Here is a 21,009-nt window from a genome sequence, read left to right as displayed (position 1 = left end):
TTTGGAAGCAAAACCGTATCACTAAGTTTTAATGTTCCATGAGACACCATTAGAGGGCACCAGCAGACTACGGAAATCAAATGAGGATAATTTAGTAGTCCCTTCGCACTGTCCTGTATTTCAGCCAGCTCCAATACGTACAGATGCATAGTCATCCAAGAAAGGCATGATCCTGTCCACACAGATCCAGGCCAGTTAGGCCTTTGCTCTGGGAAACACCACACCTGTTGGCTTGACTGTAATGAGAGGACACGAATTTAGGGCAGAGTGTGTGAATGCCATGTTTAACTTGCCCAAATATTCTTATTTTTGATTTTCAAAAGCTGGCAGGCACGGGCAAGAAAGTGAGTCTAGCAAATCATGCTGCATTAGCATAGAGAGGGTTTTTTTGCCATCAAGTTGCAGCCAACATATGGAAACCCCAGAGGACTTTCAAGACAAGAGACATCCAGAGATTCTGTCAGTGCCTCCCTCCCTCCAAATACTGACCAGGACAGCTGAGATCTGACAAGTCAGGGCTACCCTGAGCATCATACAGACCGTAAGCTTTTCAAGACCAATGAATGTTCCCTACGGCAGGGGTAGTCAGCTTGTGGTCCTTCAGATGTACATGGACTACAATTCCCATGAGCCCCTGCCAGTGTTTGCTGGCAGGGGCTCATGGGAATTGTAGTCCATGAACATCTGGAGGACCACAGGTTGACTACCCCTGATGGCATGACAATTTTTCTGCCTCTCTCCTGCCTGACCCATCTTAAAACACAGAGGTTCCTGCTGTTTAAATAACCACCTGAGTTCAGGTAGAGAGCAATCCCCATGGCGCTTTTTCCTGGCTTCCTGCTCTCCAGGGCCCTCTTGCCTGAGTGCCCATGTCACAGCTGGTCCTTTCTGATCCATTTGCCTAATTGTTTTTATGAAGAAAGTGCTGGTGGGAGCAGAATGTCTTGGCAACCAAAGCATATCTCAAGGTGCTTTAGAATGACCTGGGAAACTGGCGAGCAGTTTGTTCCAGGAAAGTTTCTCTGACTGCCTCCCCCCCCCTCCGCCGCCCCGTTACCATGGAAAGTCAGGATTTAAATGAACCAAGCAATGTTCCGTCCCCTTCTTTTGCTCATTCAAAGCTTTCTGGCCCAGCAGTCTCCTAGCATATTCTCCAATTAGTCTTGTGTCATACAAGCACAGTGGAAATCAGAGAAGCTACAGGTAGGATGCAGTTCTGAGCACGCAAAGGATTCCAGGATTTCTGATTTAAAGTATAAAGGGGAAAAGATAAAGCTTTTATGGCAATCTAAATGGCCCTCATGTCAGTCTGCAAACTCAGCTGTTTCCCCTGGGGCTGGGTGTTCCACAGCAGAGGGGAGGTAGAGGCTGAGGGCCAAACTGGATAGGCTTGTTTTTAAAGCGCTGGGCCCTGGTTTCCCCAATCCAGTTCAGTTCCCTGCAGCCACAGGGCAGCTGTGAGGAATATGGCCTTTCAAAAACAGTCTCCCCCCTCCCCAAACAAACAGTTTTCCTGAGCTGAAATAGCGCTTGGGGGGAGGATGTTTCCCCATATTTGTTCCTCTAAGGAGTATCCTGTGCACTTGGACTAACAAAAAAGGGGAAATAACCCCCCCCCAGCACTGTTACTGCTCAGAAAAGGGCATGTGGGGTGGACGGGGGGGGGGGGGGAGCGTTCCTCCTTCCATGTCAGCATTCCAAGCCCAAATGGGCTATTCTTCATTCTAAAAACAAGCACATCTTATTTGACCCAAAAATCCATTGATAGGAAAAAACCATAAATGCACACACTGCCATACACGACATGCAGACATGAAGGCAACATGTACAGTAGCTAGAGTGTTGGACTAGGATTTGGGAGAGCCAGGTTTGAATTCTCCCTCCACCCCCCCAAATTCCCTGAAGCCAGCCACCCCGCTTCAGCCTACCCTGAGGGGAACGATGTAGGCGGCTTTGGTTCTTCACTGGGGAGAGGGGGGGGTATGAACGGGGCAAGAAAACAAAAGTAGCATCAGCACACTTCCACTGTGGAGCATCAGAGACCACTGCGAACACGGCTGCTTGTTAGAGAAGCAACACCTGTTTCAGCTCTCTATGTCTCTCTCTCTCTCACTCCCCCCCCCCACACACACAGAGTACAACCGCAGCACAGAAAATTGTCTCTTCCTCCTCTAAACCTGAAAGAACTTGCCAGCTTCATTGAAGCACTGTTTTGATTTGAAACAAAACTGCCTCTTGGAATACGTGACAAGCCAAGCCGAGTGCCTGGGAAAATCAGGCCGGTTTCATCCACAGATCTGCTTCTGCTCACGTCTCCACAAAGAAACCCACCAGCTACTGTAACATTTTTTCATGTACTATAAAATACATGCAGTTAAGGACAGGGATCCTTGGTCTGGCTTTTTTTAAGTCCATAATTTAGAAACCAGCTCTGAAATGACATCTCTGGTGCATTGCTGAGTCCAGAAATGCCTCGAGTTGAACTGGGACCTGCCCGCTCAGCTGGGAACTTAGAGCAATTTTCTTTCAAGCAACAGAGGGCCTCTGGGTTTGGCTAGATGACCACCATGAATAATCTGCCCTTGACACTTTGGAAGAATTTTAACAAACATCTCAGGAAGTCATAATGCAAAGATTAATCGAATGAATGGAATACTCTTTTTATTTAAATTTCTTTTTCTATTCTTTACTTTTAATATGGTGCAGATGATAGGGGTCCTTTGACACCTTTCATAGGGGTCCTTTGACACCTGCAACCACCATTAAGAATCTAGGGGTGATTCTGGATGCCTGCTATCCATGATGACCCAGGTCACAGATGTTGTCCACTGTGTGCTTTTTTCCCCTACGCCAGGCACAACAGCTTGCACCATACCTGATGACATCTGACCAAGCCGCAATGTTCTATGCAATGGTCACCTCCAGATTATACTTCTGTATCTCGATCTACGGAGGGCTATCCTTGAGGGTGCTCTGGAAACTCCAACTGGTCCAGATTCCAGAATGCAGCATCTTGGCTCCTAACAAGAGCCTTACGAAGAGCACATATGACGTCAAAGCTCCTACAGGGGCACTGGCTCCAGATTGGAGACTGGTTCAAATTCAAGATTTTGACTTTGACATTCAAGGCCCCAAATGATCTGGGATCCCTGTATCTTTGGGACCTTCTCCTCCCTTATACCCCCCAAACAGTATTAAGATCAGGCAGGCTAAATCTGCTCAGGGTCTCCAGCCCCAGGGAGATAAAACTGACCTTGACCAGTGCTTTCTCAGCATTGACCTAGCCTGATGAAATGCTCTACCTGAGGAAATCAGGCCCTCAAGGATCTTGCAGAATTCCGGTGGGCTTGCAAAACCAAGCTGTTCCACAAAGCTCGCTCGCTCATTCATTCATTCATTCATTCATTCATTCATTCATTCATTCATTCATTCATTCATTCATATGCACATTCACATTCACATTCACATTCACATTCACATTCACATTCACATACCACTGCTGTCAAATGTCTTGCAGTGGTTTACAAAATCAAAAAAATACTATAAAATCATGAAAACCTGATTGAGAAAACCTGCCATAGAGAATGCAGCCAGTGAGATGAAAAATTTATGAATAACAAGATGGAACTGATACAAGATGTCCTTCTCCATGGCTGCTTAAAGGTTCTAGTGTGTGTCAATAGCTTCTCTTCATGTATGAAAGCAAATGGCCTTGCTGTTGTGAAAGGCAGAACCCCCTTACAAAAAAAAAAACCTACTAGAAGATATAGGTAAAACTATTGAGTTTCTCTTTCTTCCCCACCAGTTATAAGTATCCGAGTACAACGTGAAGGAAAAGACCTTCATTTCTAATTCCTCTTTCCTAAAGATCGTCAAATCTAATGGGTAACCTTAGAAAATCTTTGGTTTCCTTTCTAAAGGACTATCACTCAAATGTCTTCCCCCAGGAAATTTTGTCCTCCTTCAAAATGAAGTCTAGAGAACTATTTCATTACATCCATGCCCTGGAGTGATCTGATCATGGTTTTTATTTTGCACTGTTTTAACTATTTAAAAATAGAGGAAAATAATATTGTTCCATGCAGCTTGTTCGTCACAGGTAATGAACTTGTGCCGATGCTCATGATGGAAATGTTTGGCCTGCTTTTGCTCTGCACCAAATATTAAATTTGTTATGTACAGTATTAGGAATAACTCTTGGAATCATTCCCAGGCCGATAAAGTTAATAATGTGAACTCTTTCCAGTGAAGACTGAGATATAATAAGATTATGAAATGGAGCCCATTCACTGTGCTGTTCTAAGCAGAATTAACCCTTTTAAGTCAAGCGAAGTCCTAACTGGATAGCTCAGGCTACCCAATCTCATCAGAGCTCAGAAGATCATGCAGGGTCAGCTGTGGTGAATATCTGGATGGGAAGCCACCAGAAGATCCACTTCTTTGCTGCACAAAGGCAACAAATGACAAATCAATCTGTGCCTTGAAAACCATGCGGGGGTCACCCTACGCTGGCTGTGACTTGATGGCAAAAAGAAAAGAAAATCAGTAGACGTCTGCAGGCTTAGAAGGGTATAACTGTTTTGGATTACATCATCCGTGAATCAAAATCAGAAGAATAAATGGGACCAGAAAGTGTTGACTTCTGCGAGGTTTTCCCAGCCACCAAATACTCTTGATTCATTCAGGGCTTCAGAATTCACAGTTCAAGGACTTTTTTTTGTCAACAAACCAATAAAGCAAACCTGCTCCAATAGAATTAATTTCTGATCACGGGAAGGGCAGTGCCAAGTTTCTGGCTGTGTCAAGGACATCTCAGAGATAGAGGAGCTGCAGTTTCTAGCAATTTGAAAGCCCCCCTGTTTTCCAAGAAATCAGCAGGAGTTTCAGACCTTGTGAGAGTCTGGAGGACATTGTGACCAGATGTGCCCAGGGTTGCTTTGCTCCTTTGGCTGGAAGACGCTTGATGCAGCCATTTGCTGAAGCCAAACAGGGATGGACCTGGCCAGAGTCTGGATAAGAGACCACCTGGGAATGGTGTGTGTACTGAGTTCTATGGGAGAAGAAAGGCAGGAGATAAATGAGTGGCACAAATGAAATGTCAGGTCTCCCTCCAAATGTCCACTAAACAGGACTGATGTCAATCAAAGGCTCTTTATTAAACTTCTCCTGACTAGATTCTACTGGAATCTTTCTATTGGAATTTGATTTCCTGTATGGAAATGCAGGCACTCCCCCTTGAAAGCCAAAAAACTACAGGACAATATAAAAGGAAATTTGTCTAGAAGTGCCTGCCTTCACTGAAGCTCACAGTGCCACATGCTGCTTTAAAAAAAGCTAGGCTACTATGCCACTGTTTTGAAGACACACACAACCTTGCCTCTTTTAATACCCTCCTAGCACTGGCCTAGTTAGGGAGGTACTACAGCCCTGTGCTGAAATTTAATTAAATACGTTTAAAAATTAAACAGTTCCTAAAACAGACCCTTATTACTGAAAGCCTACTTAGCAGCACCGAAGTATTGTGTAACACAATAATCCAGAAGCACACCCATGAAGACCCCCATCCTTCCCTAAAAAACCAACCTTCTAGAAATTAAAAGAAAGAAACACAGGTGGCGAAACTAAATGAAAAGCCCCTCACTAACATACCATCCCCCCCCGAAAAAAGTGGAAAAAGCAAAGGGAAAAAATGCAACAAAAGCTCCCCCAACCAAAAAAGAGAAAGTGGGATGGAAGCAGCAAAGTATGATGGAGAGAGAAGAAAATTTCGGTAAAATAATAGATTATTGAAACCAAAGAGCAGTGTTCCTCCAACCTGAAATCCTCTTTGTTAAATTTTCACTCCTATTCCCTTGGAAATAGTTGGAGAAAGCAAAGTAGTTACTGTTGGACCTCACATTTGAAGCCAGCAACAACCTTGCAAGTTGCAAACCTGCAATGCCATTTGAAAAATCATTACAATGATTGGCTATAGTTCTTCCTAAGGTACTTTTGGTCTGCAGAGATGCTGCTCCCCCCTCCCTCTTGTCACCCTGGAAACCAGAATAAAAGTTGGAGAAAACCTCTAGGAGAGAGAGCTGAAAAGTAAGACTGTAGCTGTTTAAGCCTCAGCAGCTAATCAATTTAGCTAAATAAAAGTCAAATATTTTAAAGTTTGTTCAGGATCCAGTATGATGATGTTAGCCATTCAGTTGAGTCCAGCTGTTGGCGGCCCTATGAATCAACTGTTGCCATGATTTTTGATCTTGCATTGCTTCTTCTAGCTGTGTAATGTTCTGGCTGGTGTCTATTTTGATTCTTTGTTGGCCTGGTTTCCTTTTTCCACTGATGAATCATAGCATAATGGCTTTCTCCACTGAGTTGGATCACATGTTATGGCCAAAGTAAGTGAGCTAGAGTTTTGTGATTTTGCCTACCAATATAAAGTATACCAATAACTTAAAAAGATTATCCAACTGTATTCAGCTTAGAAAATATCCAAAGAATATCAATAAGGTATTTTCTGTTATTTTTTCCAGTTTGGATAGACTGACCTGAATGCAGAGCCCTAGGTATGTGATGAAGGAAGCCTTGACTCCCAAAATCTCATACCCCCAAATGCTGATGGCTTCTAAGGCACTAGTGGGCTTGATTCTGATTGTTCTACTGCAGACCAACATGGCTGTCCTCAGGACCTATCTTTGTCCTTGCTGGATTTTTCGTTTTTAAGCAAGTCACCTGAATGCTGCCAACTTAAGAACTTTCCATCTCCGTTTCGTTCCTTCTTCTGGAATCATCTCCAAGTGGCATAAGGTTCTCAAGGCAATACATGTGTTGGTCTTTTATGGTTCATAATAATAGGAATGTTCTGCAGTTTCTAGAGAAGTTGTTCATGAATTAAAGGATATTTAATATTTTAGGCCATGTTGGCCTTGATTTCCCCCCGCAGTCCCCACCCCCAATATTTATGCTCCTCTACTTTTTCTGGTTTACCTTCTTTTGGTTTAACCACTCAGCTCTTTGGCAATGAATTCCTCTGTCCATCAACAGTGAACTGTTCATTGAGTGAAGATGTACTTTTAAAGACGTAATTTACTTCCAGTTGCGAACACTGCAATACTAAGAACACTTTCCTGAGAGTAAACCCCATTCAGTAGACCTCCGTGGGATTTTGAGTAGATTTGCTTAGGATTGTAAGCATTTAACCCAGGATTACTTCCTTCCTCGTGCACTTCAGGAACAAAAAGTGCTCAACTCATAGACTGCCTCCCATAGAAAGCAGCCCGAGAAGAGCTGCAGGTTAGCCAATTCACGTATCTCATGCAGAAGAAATACCTGCCCTTGCAGGAGCAAGCCTTGCAGGCACATTGTGTCAGTCGGAGAAACATAGCCGGAGAGCGAAAACCTTCAGCTTTCAGTAGAGTAGACAAGAGGTCAGTAACCTTGAGGCACACCACAGCATGGAGGCTGGAGCTAATCTGGCCTACAGAGACTTTTCATGGTTACTCAAGACCACATGAAATGCTGTTTGATCCTTTCTCTGCTGCTGATCAGGGGAGACCTCAAAGGGTGCTGATGCTGCTTTCCTTCCAAGGGTGAGCAGCAACAAAGAGTGCACAGAACTTTAGGGATGCCAACTTCCAAGTGAGACCTGAAAATCCCCAAGAATTACATTTTATCTCTGGACTACAGAGATCAGTTCTCCTGGAGAAAATGGATTCTTTGGAGGGAGGGCTCTATGGCCTTGTGCCCCACTGAGATCCATGTCCTGCCCAGTCTCCACCCCCAAATCTCCAGGAGTTTTCCAGCCTGGATCCGGTCACTAGTGAGAGGGAGGGTGGGGGGAAACCCTGAAGAAGACTGAGGGCCTTTTTGCACGGGGATCTTTGTTGCAAATTGGTCACTGAATGAAAAATCGCCATTTAAAATAGTGGAATTCGTCGTTATGCATACCTGCCTTTGTAGTGGAATCAGTTGCGTTTTTTAGCGTTTCCCACAGGCTTCCGGTCTCGGCAGAAATCGCTAGAAAGGAAGCGCTATTGCCAAGCTCGTCCCGCCCCTGGCCGTCAAGCAGCCAATGGGCAGCCGTTAGCATGCTCCCAAACAGCCCCTTTCCCTTTAAGGAAGGTTTAAAAAAAAAAAAAAAAGGCCCATTGTAACGAATCTGGGTAGATTCGTTGCAACGGAGAGACCCATCCAGCTGCCTGGGGTGTTTGAGCTGTCGTTTGATCGTTTGATCGTTAACACGCTGCCTCCGAGTGAAAAAAAAAATCCCCCCTCCCCTCCCCCCTCACGGGCGCGATTTTCAGCCGAAACAGTGTGAAAAATAAAGGGAAAATACATCAGCAAACGGGCTTCTGCGGGCTTCTTGTGCTTAGTGACTGTAAACAGCTCTGAGGAGGGACTGCAGCCTGGGAAGCCTCACTGGCTAAACGGAGGCTCGCCGGTGCGTTGATCTCCACTCACTCGGGGAAAAAAAAATGGCGATCGCTTCGCCGGAAGTTTGGAGGACAGGCTCAGGAGGAGGGACTCTGAAGAAACCGCAACAATGTTAACGCACAGGTCTTTATCGCTATTGTTGCAGATTGGTTGCAGGAGTGTATCGCTTTCCGGAGGGTGAATCCACTTTTTGGGATTCCTCTGAAAGCGCTACAACGAAGCGCTTTTTGCGGGTCGGTTTCAGGAGTGTTGCAGATTGTCTACGACGTCGTGGGTTATTCCAAATTAGTAGCGTTTTCAATTAGCAACCATTGTGCTATTTTGAAGCCGTGCGAAATGGCCCTGAGCCTCAGTCAAATGTTCATTGGGAATTTCAAGGCTATGGGGCGGGGGGAGAAGGGTATACGTTGCAGGAGAGGAAACCTTGGGCATCTATTGGAAACACTGTGACACCTCTTCACATGAAGAAAAGCATAATGGGTTTGGAAGTGGCTGCCCCCCCCCCCCCATTTGTTAGCATCAACATGTTCAAGTGAGACCGGGAGCAGTTTAATTGCAACATTCCCCACTGTGGACAGGCCTTCTGAATAGCCTTCAAAACCCCATCCTGTCTTCATAATAACCCAGACCTGCTGTACACAGCGTATCCCCCTGTTCAAAATAACCTCCCACTGCCATCTGTGTTTGCTTCGTGCGGTGGTTGTGTTCACTGATTGGTTTTCACCCAGAGTTTCTCAAAGCAGTGAAAGGTGCTTGCATGATGAATGGGGCACCCAGACCCCAGCAGAATTCTATTACAAGACATAATGATGAATTTACCACCCTTTGGGTAGTGATTATTTTATTCATATGCTGTCCCAAATTACAGACACCTGCCCAAGTAAGCAAAAGAGGACAGGCGTACACTGTTTCAGTCAAGCAATGATAGTGCTGTTTCATTTATTCTCATCAGTGTTATCTGGAACTCTGCAGAGTGGTGTAAGCAAAGGAGATATCCTTGCCTGAGTACCTTTCAAATCTAGTTTTAGACTTGGGAGATGAGTTTGTGTGTGAGAGAGAGGCAGGCAGGCAGGCCAGCTCCCCTTTCTTGCCATCTCTCTCATGCTGAGGCCAGGCTTGTCTGCTCATCTTCTACACCAGTGGTTCTCAGCCTGGGGGTCGGGACCCCTTTGGGGGTCGAATGACCCTTTCACAGGGGTTGCAGCAAATCTAGCAGGTTGGCTGGGGGAGCACCATGCACACAACAGCCTTGTGGGGTAGATCAAGATAGAGCATTTGTCTGTCTGGAGCAGCAGAAAAGAGCAAGATCAGCATGGTGGGACAAGAGGCAGAACTGAACTGAGAAACCTTGGAAAAAAACAATTTATAAACACTCCTGACCAATGGAACTTCACGCCAGTGGTCAGTTTTGGTTTAATTTCTGTGAAAGAACACTTGCATAATTTTATGGTTGGAGGGTCACCACAACATGAGGAACTGTATTAAAGGGTTGCGGCATTAGGAAGGTTGAGACCCACTGCTTTACACGGTCTGGCAGTTGCCAGGGCTGGAACCCAGGAGGAACATTTGTATGCCAAGTGGATGTTCTGCCACTGAACCACACAGGCTCCTCACAGCTCACAACATGGACTGGAAGCTCCTCAGAGCACAGAGCTGTTTTTCGTCCAGTGCCACGCCTAGGGATAGCACTCAACCAGTGAGTAATGCTCTTTATAGTAGCAAATGTGGGCAACTGCAGTTACACATACCTAGTTCTATTTTCAGTTGGGGAAGTGCACCGTCGCATTCTTGGGTTCACTATCTGTAAAAGAGGGATACTATCTTCCAAGGCTGCAGGGAGGAATGATAAAGGACCTTGGAGCTTTGACCAGGGAACTTTAATGGCAGCCATTTATGCACTGAGGACTGAATTTTAGAATCCGGCTAAGCTGGTTTGGGGTGATGAATGTCTGCTGCCCTTTCTTCCACACTGTGCTAAAATCTGCCTGCCTGTGGGCCACAAATAGGGCTGTCAGCTCAAACTGGGGAAATTCCTAGAGATTTGGTGGCAGAATTAGGGGAGGGTGGAGTTTGGAGAGGGGGTGGGAGTTCAGCAGGGACATGACACCAGCGAGCCCAAAGTGTGAGGCATCCATTTCCTCCAGGGGAAGCCCTCTCTAATCCAAAGATCACTTGTAATTCCAGCAGAACTCCATCCCTCAGCTGGAGGTTGGGACCTGTTGAGGTTTTTATGGGATTTGCACCAGTCATAGTTAGGCTGACTGCTTTATTTCCTGGAAAACCAATGATCACCTTTGCAGGACTGAATAAAAATCTTTTTGAGTTTGGCAAGGGATTTGGTGCAATTTTTTTCATTTATCTTTTGTGAAGGAACTGGATTTATTCAGCCTGGAGATCTATTTCTGGAACATGCTGTTAGATTCCTGCTCCCTCCTGACCTAGTTCATGAAAAAGGCATCAGCTATGTGAGTATTGTTTTTTCTGGGATGCTTATTGAAAACCTGATCTTACAAAAACACATTATTGGTAATTACAGTGCAGTCCTGGAGCAGTCCATTGACGATTGCGCTGTTGCTGTCTCAGTGTGACTTCTATAATCAATCATCTACATGGGGTGGTGATGGGTACCCACTAGTACTGTGTACTGGCACCTTTTTTTGGTGTGCTCTCCTAAATCCTAAGGGAGAAAATGGATCCCACCTTATATATGAGAGCCAGCACTTTTTAAAAACTAGGTACGTAACAAATGTCCATATTTTTAGTATGAAATGTTGTTGCCCCTTTGGAAGAGAAGTCCATTGAATTCACTAGCATTTGTTCTAGAATGTTCCTAAGATCGTGGCCAGAATTCTTAGCCTGGAGAAAAAGAGGTGAGGCCCAAATCTTGCACTATCATGTACCTTTCTTCTGCGTAAGCAGGCATATGGTGAGGCAGCCATTCCTTTAGTATGAAGGGTTTTTTTCTCCATTTCTATCTTCATATTAGTAACGTTTCCTATCAATGAGGATATGGCAGAATAAATGAGTGCAGCATAGAACAAGTTGACAAAAGCCTTCAGTAGTAAGAAGAGGTCAGAGCAAGACTATGAATCTGGCTGAAAATCCCAGTTTGTGGGAAAGAAACCAATTTAAGTTGGTTTCCACTGGGATTTCATTGCAAACTGCAGACTGATTGAAGGCTTATTGCAAAGCTAGGAGGCCTTTGATTGCATTCTGCACATCCACCTGGAGAAGAGAGAAGCAGAGAGAGGATTTGAGCACAAGAAGAAGAAGAAGTAGTAGTAGTAGTAGTAGGTTCTTATATGCCACTTTTCTCTACCCGAAGGAGGCTCAAAGCGGCTTACAGTTGCCCTCCCTTTCCTCTCCCCACAACAGACACCCTGTGGGGTGGGTGAGGCTGAGAGAGCCCTGATATCACTGCTCGGTCAGAACAGTTTCATCAGTGCTGTGGCGAGCCCAAGGTCACCCAGCTGGATGCATGTGGGGGAGCGCAGAATCGAACCCGGCATGCCAGATTAGAAGTCCGCGCTCCTAACCACTACACCAAACTGGCTCTCCAGAAGAAGCCAGGTTCTCAGCTCTCATGAATGAAGCTTGGTTGTTGTTGGTAAGATGGCTATTTCACGTATGGGACTGCTAGAGGCATGAAGCAAGCAGAACCAAGCCTCGGCAACTCTGCCAGAGCTTCAGCAGCCACTTGACATGGAACCCCCAGAGATAATGATGGCCACTGTCAGCTCACCCTTTGCCTCTGACAGGTGCATCAGTTAGAGGAGAAGGCAGTGGGTGAGGCAAAGCTGGGAAAATATAGTTTGGTGACTGGTTCGTGATATGCATCGTTCACAAACCATGGACTGCCAAATGTTTAGCCACCTTGTGTACTAGTTTGGTCTGTGAGGTGGTAGAATGCCCTCCCCCCCCCATGCATACTAGAGGCACCAGACTCAGAGGAAATCTCCAGATGATTCTCCTCTACACACTTGCCAAGATTGGACAGGAATGGATATATGAGGTCCAAATAATGGCCCTCCAAAGAAGATGCCCCCAGGAAAGTATTTTCTGGGGAAATGACCACCTGTCCTTTTTCCCAACAGCACTTTTCTGGGGCACCATCTTTGGAAGACCATAACTTAGACCCCATAATTCAATCCTCATCAAACTCAGAGGTCATGTAGAGGTCACAGTCAGAATAGTTCAGCAGTGGAATTGACTGCTTAAGGAAGTGGTATGGTCCCCCTGACTGGCAGTTTTTAACCAGCAGCTGGACAGATTCTTCTCATGAATGCTTTAGGCTGATCCTGCATCAAGCAGGGGGTTGGACTAGATGGCCTGTATGGTCCCTTCCAACTCTATGATTCCTCTATGATTCTAAGAGTCATCTGGAGATCCCCTGTGAGTTTGGTGTCTCAGGATCCCTTCAATGCACTCCTGAACCCGTACCTGCCTGCAGTCATTTTGAAAGGTGCAGGTCCAGAAGTCTATAGAATTGATCCTTTGCAAGCTAGAAATACCAAACTTGGAGATCAGATAGAGAAGCATCCAAGGGAAGTCCTGGGTAAGCTTGCACAACATATGTTCTATACATTCCTGAACCTACTGAACCTGCACCTATCCATATGAACAGGGGTCAGGAATGTACATTAAGCTAGAGCAAAGTAGAGCAGGGGACCTCCCTGGATGCTCCTTTCTATGCCTTTCAAGCTGTTGCATCAAACTTCTGTAAATAATTTAATTGGGCATGAAACTCCATGAACATCAAAGTTACGGAAAGTTCACGCTGGGCAGCCTGCCACAAATTTCACTTTGCAAACCACAAACATGACAAAAATGGTGATGAATTGTGCTTCATGGTTCAGTTTGTGGCTATCCCTAGACCTCTGTGGCTGCTTGTGAGCTGAGTGGGCCTGCAGTGTTCACTTGTAGCACCAAAGGACCTCTTCATTTGGCTTGTTCAGGGCCATTTTCTCCGCCCAGCCCACCCCTGTTTATTTGTGGGACCTGAGTGCTTCGCCTTTCTCCATCACCTTGTCTGGCCCTATCATCTCACCACTATCCCCACCACCTTGAAGATCATCAGCTCTTTTCAGCTACTCTGTTCATGAAAGCATTAGGGATTGTCCACTTCTCTGTTAATGCCCTCTCCTTCATCTGTTTCGGAGCCGCTAAATGCGCCTAATGAGGTTGTGACTTTATGTTTATGAACTATAAAATGTATTCAGACAGATAATGTACAATGAACAAATGGAACCTTTGTTTTGAGTAGAACATCCATCACTTCCCCCTCAAATACAGATGGACACTTGAGATAGGGTTTAGAGCTAGATGGGGTGCAGAGATCTCCCAGAATTACAGCTGATTCCAGATTACAAAGGTCAGTTCCCTCTGAAGGAAATGTCTGCCTTGCAGTGGGCTCCATAGCATTGTAACCTAGTGAGGTTAATCCCCTCCCCAAACCTGACCCTCCCTATGCTCTACCCTCAAATGCCCAGGAATTTCCCAACCCAGAGTTGGCAACCCTATCCAATGAGTTTTAAATTAAGTAACTTTCAACATATCAGATTTACATGCAGGGATTTTTTGTTTCAACTTGATCCCCCTGTACCTTTGGTTCTTCTCATCATTAAATGTCTGGCTTTGGGCTTGTAGACAATAATGGACTGACCAAGAGTAAGTGGGGGAGGGGGCAGCATTGGGGGAGAAAATACCTTGGGGATGGCAAGGTTTGGGGAGGGGAGGGACTTCAGCAGGGCACAGTACCATAGAGCCTACCTCCAAAGTAGCCATTTTCTCCAGTGGAACTGATCTCTTTTGCCTGGAGACATGCCTACTCTTCTGAAATAGAACGGATTCAAGGTTGGTTCCTTTGCTGACAGGTAGGATTACCAAATTGTGTTCCCTACCTTACCATATGCTCCAAAGTAAATCAAAAGTGATTGGAAACCAGAGCTTGATCTATTGCCATCAGATTCTGGCTAAGGATCCATTTCCATTTAAGGGAATTTAACCTTTATAAAATATTTATATGAAGATTCTTATTTGACTCCCTGATCTGAATGGACAACCAAGATCAGAGAGAAAATTGCCCAGATTGGCATTGATTTAGATTCTTTGTTTTAGGTGAGAGCTCTATCTTAAAAACAATCGAACAAAGGCTCAATGAGCATGAGTTTCAGCATAAATTTCTGTTAATTCCACCAATTTGTTCACCTCAATATCTTGGAATTCCACATGAATTATCTAGACTCTTTAGACAATCCCAAGCTCAGGAAAGCCTTCATGTCAGCAATAACCAACTCCTTGCCCTCAATGATCTTATATGGCCACTTGAAGAGAATACTTTATCAAGAAAGGCTATGCAGATGTGGAGTGGGTTGTCTCGACTACCTGTCCTTTGGCTTGCCACCTTTACAATAATCTACCAGAACACCTTATAGAAGCTATAGTTCCAACACCTTGTCCAAATAAACAGAAACTGATCTATAAATTGCTAGCCGATTGAGACTCGAAGGTTACAGAAAAGGTGGCAACCAGGGCTGAGCGCTCCAGCACACTTCGGCCAGTTTGGTAAGCACCAACGCTCAGCCAGCGCCGCAACATGGAGGGGAGGGCACTGGCTCACATGCTGCTGCCGCCCCTCCTCTCTGTGCTGCAGCATTGGCCACTTCAAGCGTTGGTGCTTGCCGAAGCGCGCCAGAGCACTCAACCCCAGTGGTAACCTTCTTGGTGGCAGCATCTAAACCAGCCTTTCTCAATTTATTTTACTGTTGAGAATCTCCTGAAACATTCTTCAGGCTTTGAGGAACCCAGGAGTGGTCCAATCATGCATAATATGCTTTGGAATTATAGCTGTGTACATGCTCACCAGGGGCCCTTCCTCTTCCCACCCCCCTCAGGCCTATCATTAGCCATTTGGGGGTCAACATGATCATATATGATCATATCACCTGATAAATGTTTAACACATTTAAATTTTTTAAAAAATATATAGAAAATTAATTCATTCCTAGGAAACCCTTCCAAGAAACACCAGGGTTTCATGAAACTTTGGTTGAGAAAGCCTGATCTAAACAATGGAATTTTAGTTCAAAAAAGGACAATTATACTGACAGGTGCTGGGATTGTTCATACTATTGGGGCTGTATTTGTCATTATTTTAAAAATTGAGTTATGCCAATAAAGATATTCTGTCTGTCTATTGCCTGTATATGAACTGTAATAATAGGAGCGTTCCAGGACCTACATGGAGGCTGGAAATCCTAGTCATGGGCCCAACTCATCCTATGGAAATTCCATATGAACATTAGGACAGGTATGATGTATAGGATGGAGGCAACTTTCTTAAGGTGAAAATTAGGATATTTCAGACAAACAAAATGAATCTATTTAAAATATTTTTAGCCCACTTTACTCTCAGAGCAGACACAAAGGTTGCAGCCAAGTGATAAGACAGGACATCCAGGCACAGGAAAGGGGCAGTAGTCACTGGTGCTAGCCACACTCAAAAGCCCTCCTAAACAGCTCAGTTGTGTCTGAAAGACTTGTGAGTCAATGTCTTCCTGATCTTCTCAAGCAGCGTGTTACTATTTTCAGCTGTGGCTTACTGGTCAGACTGTATTTTGTGTAACGATTGCCTGTATATTCTCCAGTCTCGCTTCATTTCAGTCATTTAGAAGTGAACATGCCAACCAGAAAGGTAAGGAGCTCTTGTTTTCACATGTCCACTTCCATTATTAAAGTTCTTATTATATTTTTCCATCCACAAATTTGGGCCCAGAGCACATAGGGCCTTGAATGTAAAGACGAGAACCTTGAACTTGATCTGGAATTCAACCAGTAGCCAATGCAACTCTTGGAGGACAGGTTAAATAGGGGTCCTCCACAGTGTCCTATACTGTTCTAGATACTCTGAGTGATCTTTTTCTGATGCACATGAGAATACACTCTGAGTACAGAACTTAATGATAGCGAAGAGTGGTGACTTTAGGGACATAACATAGGAATTGGTCCCCCAAAAGGATATAATTTATATATATAGCTAACAACATTGTAAAAAATCCTAAAAGGTATACGAGAGAAAAACAAAAGCAAATAGCAGCACATTTAAAACCAATGAAAACAAATAGGCCACAGGATTCTATAATGCTCAGTCATCACTTACCTATTTCTTTTTCAGATGATAGTTTCTCTGAATTCCCAGTTTTTGTTTGTGTGTTTTTAAAAGATATTTCCAGCTATTTTCATTGTGAAGCTATACGTGGAAAGGTGCAGGCAGATTTTGTCCCAATTGCATGGAAAGGAACCAGGAGAGAAAGCAGCAAAATGGCTAGAAGGATACTATTTGTATGTTGATATTGCACTATCATGATCATAATAGAATGGATGTAGTGCTAGAGTGCATGTGTGGACAAAAGAACAACCATAGAATCATAGAATCATAGAGTTGGAAGGGGCCATACAGGCCACCTAGTCCAACCCCCTGCTCAATGCAGGATCAGCCCAAAGCATCCTAAAGCATCCAAGAAAAGTGTTGGCCAGATACCACAGCAGATATTATGACCATACTGCCAAGAACCATAGCAGAGCATATGTGGAAGGGGGAAGTCAGAAAAAAGACAGGAAAGTGCTTTAAAAAACCGTATTTGTGGAAGCTCTGTTGCCATTTTACATGTGTCTGACTTCACGGTACCCGTGAAAGCTGGCTTGGCAGAGTGATTGGAGTGCTGGCCTAGGACCCTGGATGGCCTTGGGACCATGACAATTGCTCAGCCTAACCTAGCCTCACAGGGTCGCTGTTTTGAGGATTAAGCGCAGGAGGGTAGAATGATATGAAAAGCCATTCTAGATCCCTGATCAGAGAAAAATATGGGATTAAAAAAAAAAGAAATAATTAAATGTGGAGAATCCTTGCTCTGGGAAAGTAGCCAAAGGCAACTAAAAACAGCAGCAAATAGAGAGACCTACATGACACCCCTCCAATACTTTCCAAAATAGAAATAATTTAATCAAATGTCAAAAAATATTTTTAGTCCACCCGCGGAGACTTATGGAATCCTAGGGATTGCTGAATGCTGTATGGCAGTGGCCCCCAACCTTTTTATCACCGGGGACCGGTCAATGCTTGACAATTTTACTGAGGAATGGGGGGGGGGGTAGTCTTTTGCTGAGGGATGCTGCAGCCCGAGTCCCTGCTCCACTAGCTTTCCCGCCAGCGCCCCTGACTTTCTGCCCCCCGCTGGGGGGCGCTGCCAGCAGCTGCTGCGCAGGGCCATGCCGAGGGGGGAGCCCCAGCCATGGCGGCCACTGGAGAGCACCAAAGGTGAGCCGGCAGCAGAGTGGCAGGGCAGCCCCTGAGGCAGCAGCCGGGGTGGAGGACCAGGAGGAACCATGGTCCGGTACTGACTGATCCACAGACCGGTCCCTCAGGCTGGGGACCACTACTCTACGGGACCCGATGTCCTCCGGCATCTCATTAGCAGCCTTGGTGGAGGACTGGCAGTCCTGCCTGGTGGCCACACATGATGAGATTGCTCCTAGGTGCCCTCTCTCCCCTCACCTCAAACAGGCTTGTGATATTCCAAAGAGTTTTGGGAGAGGAAGAAGGGAGTGAAATGGATAGAGCGAGTGTGGGGGAAGACTCGTGACAATGCTGTAAGGATATCTCATTGCACACTTATGAGGGTGTATGAGATGGCGGTGAAAGCCTTATAAGGACTTATATCAAGTCCTTATAATGAACACATATGCTTCACAATGCTAGGTGACCAGAACTAAAGCCCTTACTTCTAAATTTCTAATGTTCTACACAGTTCAAATTTTTGTAACCTGAAAGCAAATACCAGAATTCGGAGAATACATGTATTTAAAGGCTAAAGAAGCTTATTTGGTTGTTACATGAAAAAAAGGGCCTTTTCAGCACCAGCCCCACACTTGTGGAACAATCTCCTCTGGATTGTACACTTGAACCTCCCGCTTTTGGTCCTTACTAAGCAGCTGTCAGCTTTATTTAGGATTGCATCGGATTAAAGTAGCCCTACATCGTGATTTTAAAATTTGTTTTTGTATGTATTTTATGTGATATATTTTATGTATTTTCTTTGTATTGTGTAGCTCCTTGGGCACCCACTTTCCAAAAATAAATCAGCCAACTCAGAGGCTCTCACATCGTTAACTGTATACAGCCAGCTGCTTTCAGGCTCTGTGTATGGGGGGGGGGGGGGAGGCCTGCTACTTTGAAATTAACAAGAATAAAAAACTTCATGTTGATGAGTTTTAAGAGTGCACTCAGAAATTCCTATATTCCACGAATTATCAGATTTCCCCCTACGATAGAAGAAAAAAACATTAGTCGTACCCCACCCTTCTACTAATCACATCGAAACACACTCGCTGGACACCCAAGCTACAGCAAGCCACAATCAACACTGCCTGACGTTTCAAGGGGGGGGGGGAGCCTAACCAGCCTTTGCCTTTCTTACACATGTGAGCTATTCAGTAGGCAAACTGGCTGAGCAATTCCTTAGAAAGCCAACTCATACGGGCTGAGTGCTATGTGTTTGAACTGAAATATATATTCATCCTGACTCTGCGGTAGATATGCTGGTGTGGTTTCAATGGGGCAGTGGATTCTGCAGTAGCAGAAAGCACCCTGGATGCCTTCCCTCTCTCCCATTTGAAAGGTAGCCCCACAGCCAGAGCCCCACACGCTCGTTAGCATGTTTAAATGTCGGCAGCATGCGCGCTCCTAGAGTCCCAGAGCACTCCCTTTGGAGTCCCAGAGCACTCCCTATGTGTAAAACTGTACAACAGCCCGCTCTGCAGGGCTGGCTTTTAGCACCAAAGATCCAAAATTAATTCATTTTGTTATTTTAATCAAGCCATGGTTGGATATTGAGTAGAGGGAAGAAATGCACCCCCCAAGCCCCCCCCCCCAAAACCCACCTACCATCCCCTGCCACACTCTCTGAAACTTCTTCCAGTCACACACAGAACCCCTTTGGAGTCCCAGAGCATTCCCTATGTATAAAACTGTACAACAGCCTGCTCTGCAGGGGTGGCTTTTAGCATCAAAGACCCAAAATTAACCTGATTATTTTAATTAAACCATAATACGTTTGAAATTAACAAGGATAAAAAACTTTGGGCAATGTCCAAGAATCAAACTGGGACATCATGATTGCTTTTCGCTCTATGTGCTTCTGCAGGGGAGACTCTTCTTGTAAATCCTTACAAGAGCCCACCCTGCAGGATTGTTTTTTTAGCATCAAAGATCCAAAATTAATCTGCTTATTTTAATTAAACCATAACTCAAGCTACAACATCCCACCAACCAGCCCCCGTAGCACACTCTCTAAGACTTCTTCCTGCCACAGAGACCCAGAGCACTCCCTATGTGTAAAACTGTACAGCAGGCAGCACTGTTGTGGGATGTTTTTGTTTTGTTTTTTAGCATCAAAGATCCCAAATTAATCTGCTTATTTTAATTAAACCATAACTCAAGCTACAACAAGACATAATTCCAACCCCTCCCATTTCAGGGGGAGGGGCCAACCTGACCCCATGAGCAGGGCCTTAGACCCGCCTTAGACCCGCCTCCTCTGCGCTCTCATTGGTCAGAAAATACTGCACTCTCATTGGCTGGGGCACCTGTCATGACGGATAAAAGGTATACCCTCAGTACTACTTGTGTCCCTGGGAAAGGTGGTTGAGAAGACCGTGGCAAACCAGCTCCGGGCATTTTTGGATGAAACATGGGCCCTGGACCCCTACCAATCTGGCTTCCGCAACTATTGGCTGCATTCGATGTGGAAGCAGTGGCTGGATGGATCAGGCAAAGTCATCTGAAGCTCAACCCCTCTAAGATGGAGGTCCCGTGGCTGGGCAGAAGGGGGCAGGACCAGGAAGCACACCTCCCCTGCCTGGATGGGGTGCAATTTACATCTGCACCAAGTGGCCAGGAATTTGGGGGTGATTCTTGATGCGTTTTAATCTATGGCGGCTCAGGTTACGAAGGTAGCCCAAGCAGTTTTTCCCCATCTGCACCAGCACAGCTACTAGCACCCTACCTGTCCCTGGAACACTTGATTTTATTATTATGTTGTGTAAACCGCCACAAGCTGGCTGGTCCAGGAGTGGCAGTATAGAAATCTAATTAATAAGTAAAAAAGCTAGAAGGGAAAGGATGGGCTGGTTTCTTTGGTCAGTGATTTCTATACCTAGCCCACCATGAGCCTCCCACTCACACCCCCATTGCAGTGAGCACCTCATGCCACTGTGCAAGCCGTTCTTCTGACACCCTTCCCCCCTCTGGGCCTAGGCCATTTAAAACTTTAAAAGTAAAGCACTGCAATCTGAACGGAGCCTTGAAATAAATGGACAGTAGCAGTTTAGATCAGTCCTTCTTTAGAACTCTAGTTGCAAAACAAGTTCTGCACCAGTTGTGGCCTTTGGGTATTTTTCAAAGGCTGCCCAGCAAAGAGCAATAAACATTACTGCTGGCCAGCTCTGCAGCCATGTTTTCTAGAAACTGATCTGGATCCTTGAGTACCTCCAAGACTGTGAACCTGAGTCCAAAGAAGGAGTGCCACCCATTTC

The 21,009-nt window shown here is 45.2% G+C and overlaps 1 protein-coding gene across 2 annotated transcripts in view; it reads left to right on the top strand.

The window, feature by feature from the left end:
• Positions 1-10,553: 10,553 nt before the first annotated feature.
• LOC143836171 (adenosine receptor A1-like) overlaps positions 10,554-21,009 on the top strand; it is an 88,584-nt gene continuing 78,128 nt past the window's right edge. Inside the window, exon 1 of one of the 2 annotated variants that reach the window (XM_077335112.1) lies at positions 10,554-10,883. In XM_077335112.1, coding sequence (XP_077191227.1) covers positions 10,864-10,883 — 20 coding nt within the window. In that variant the 5' untranslated portion in view covers positions 10,554-10,863. The remainder of the gene's footprint in view (positions 10,884-21,009) is intronic. The other variant, XM_077335110.1, reaches the window with a different exon arrangement.

Source organism: Paroedura picta, chromosome 4, assembly GCF_049243985.1.
Source record: "Paroedura picta isolate Pp20150507F chromosome 4, Ppicta_v3.0, whole genome shotgun sequence".
In the NCBI taxonomy this organism is placed as follows: Eukaryota; Metazoa; Chordata; class Lepidosauria; order Squamata; family Gekkonidae; genus Paroedura; species Paroedura picta.
This window is presented reverse-complemented; position numbering and strand designations above follow the sequence as displayed.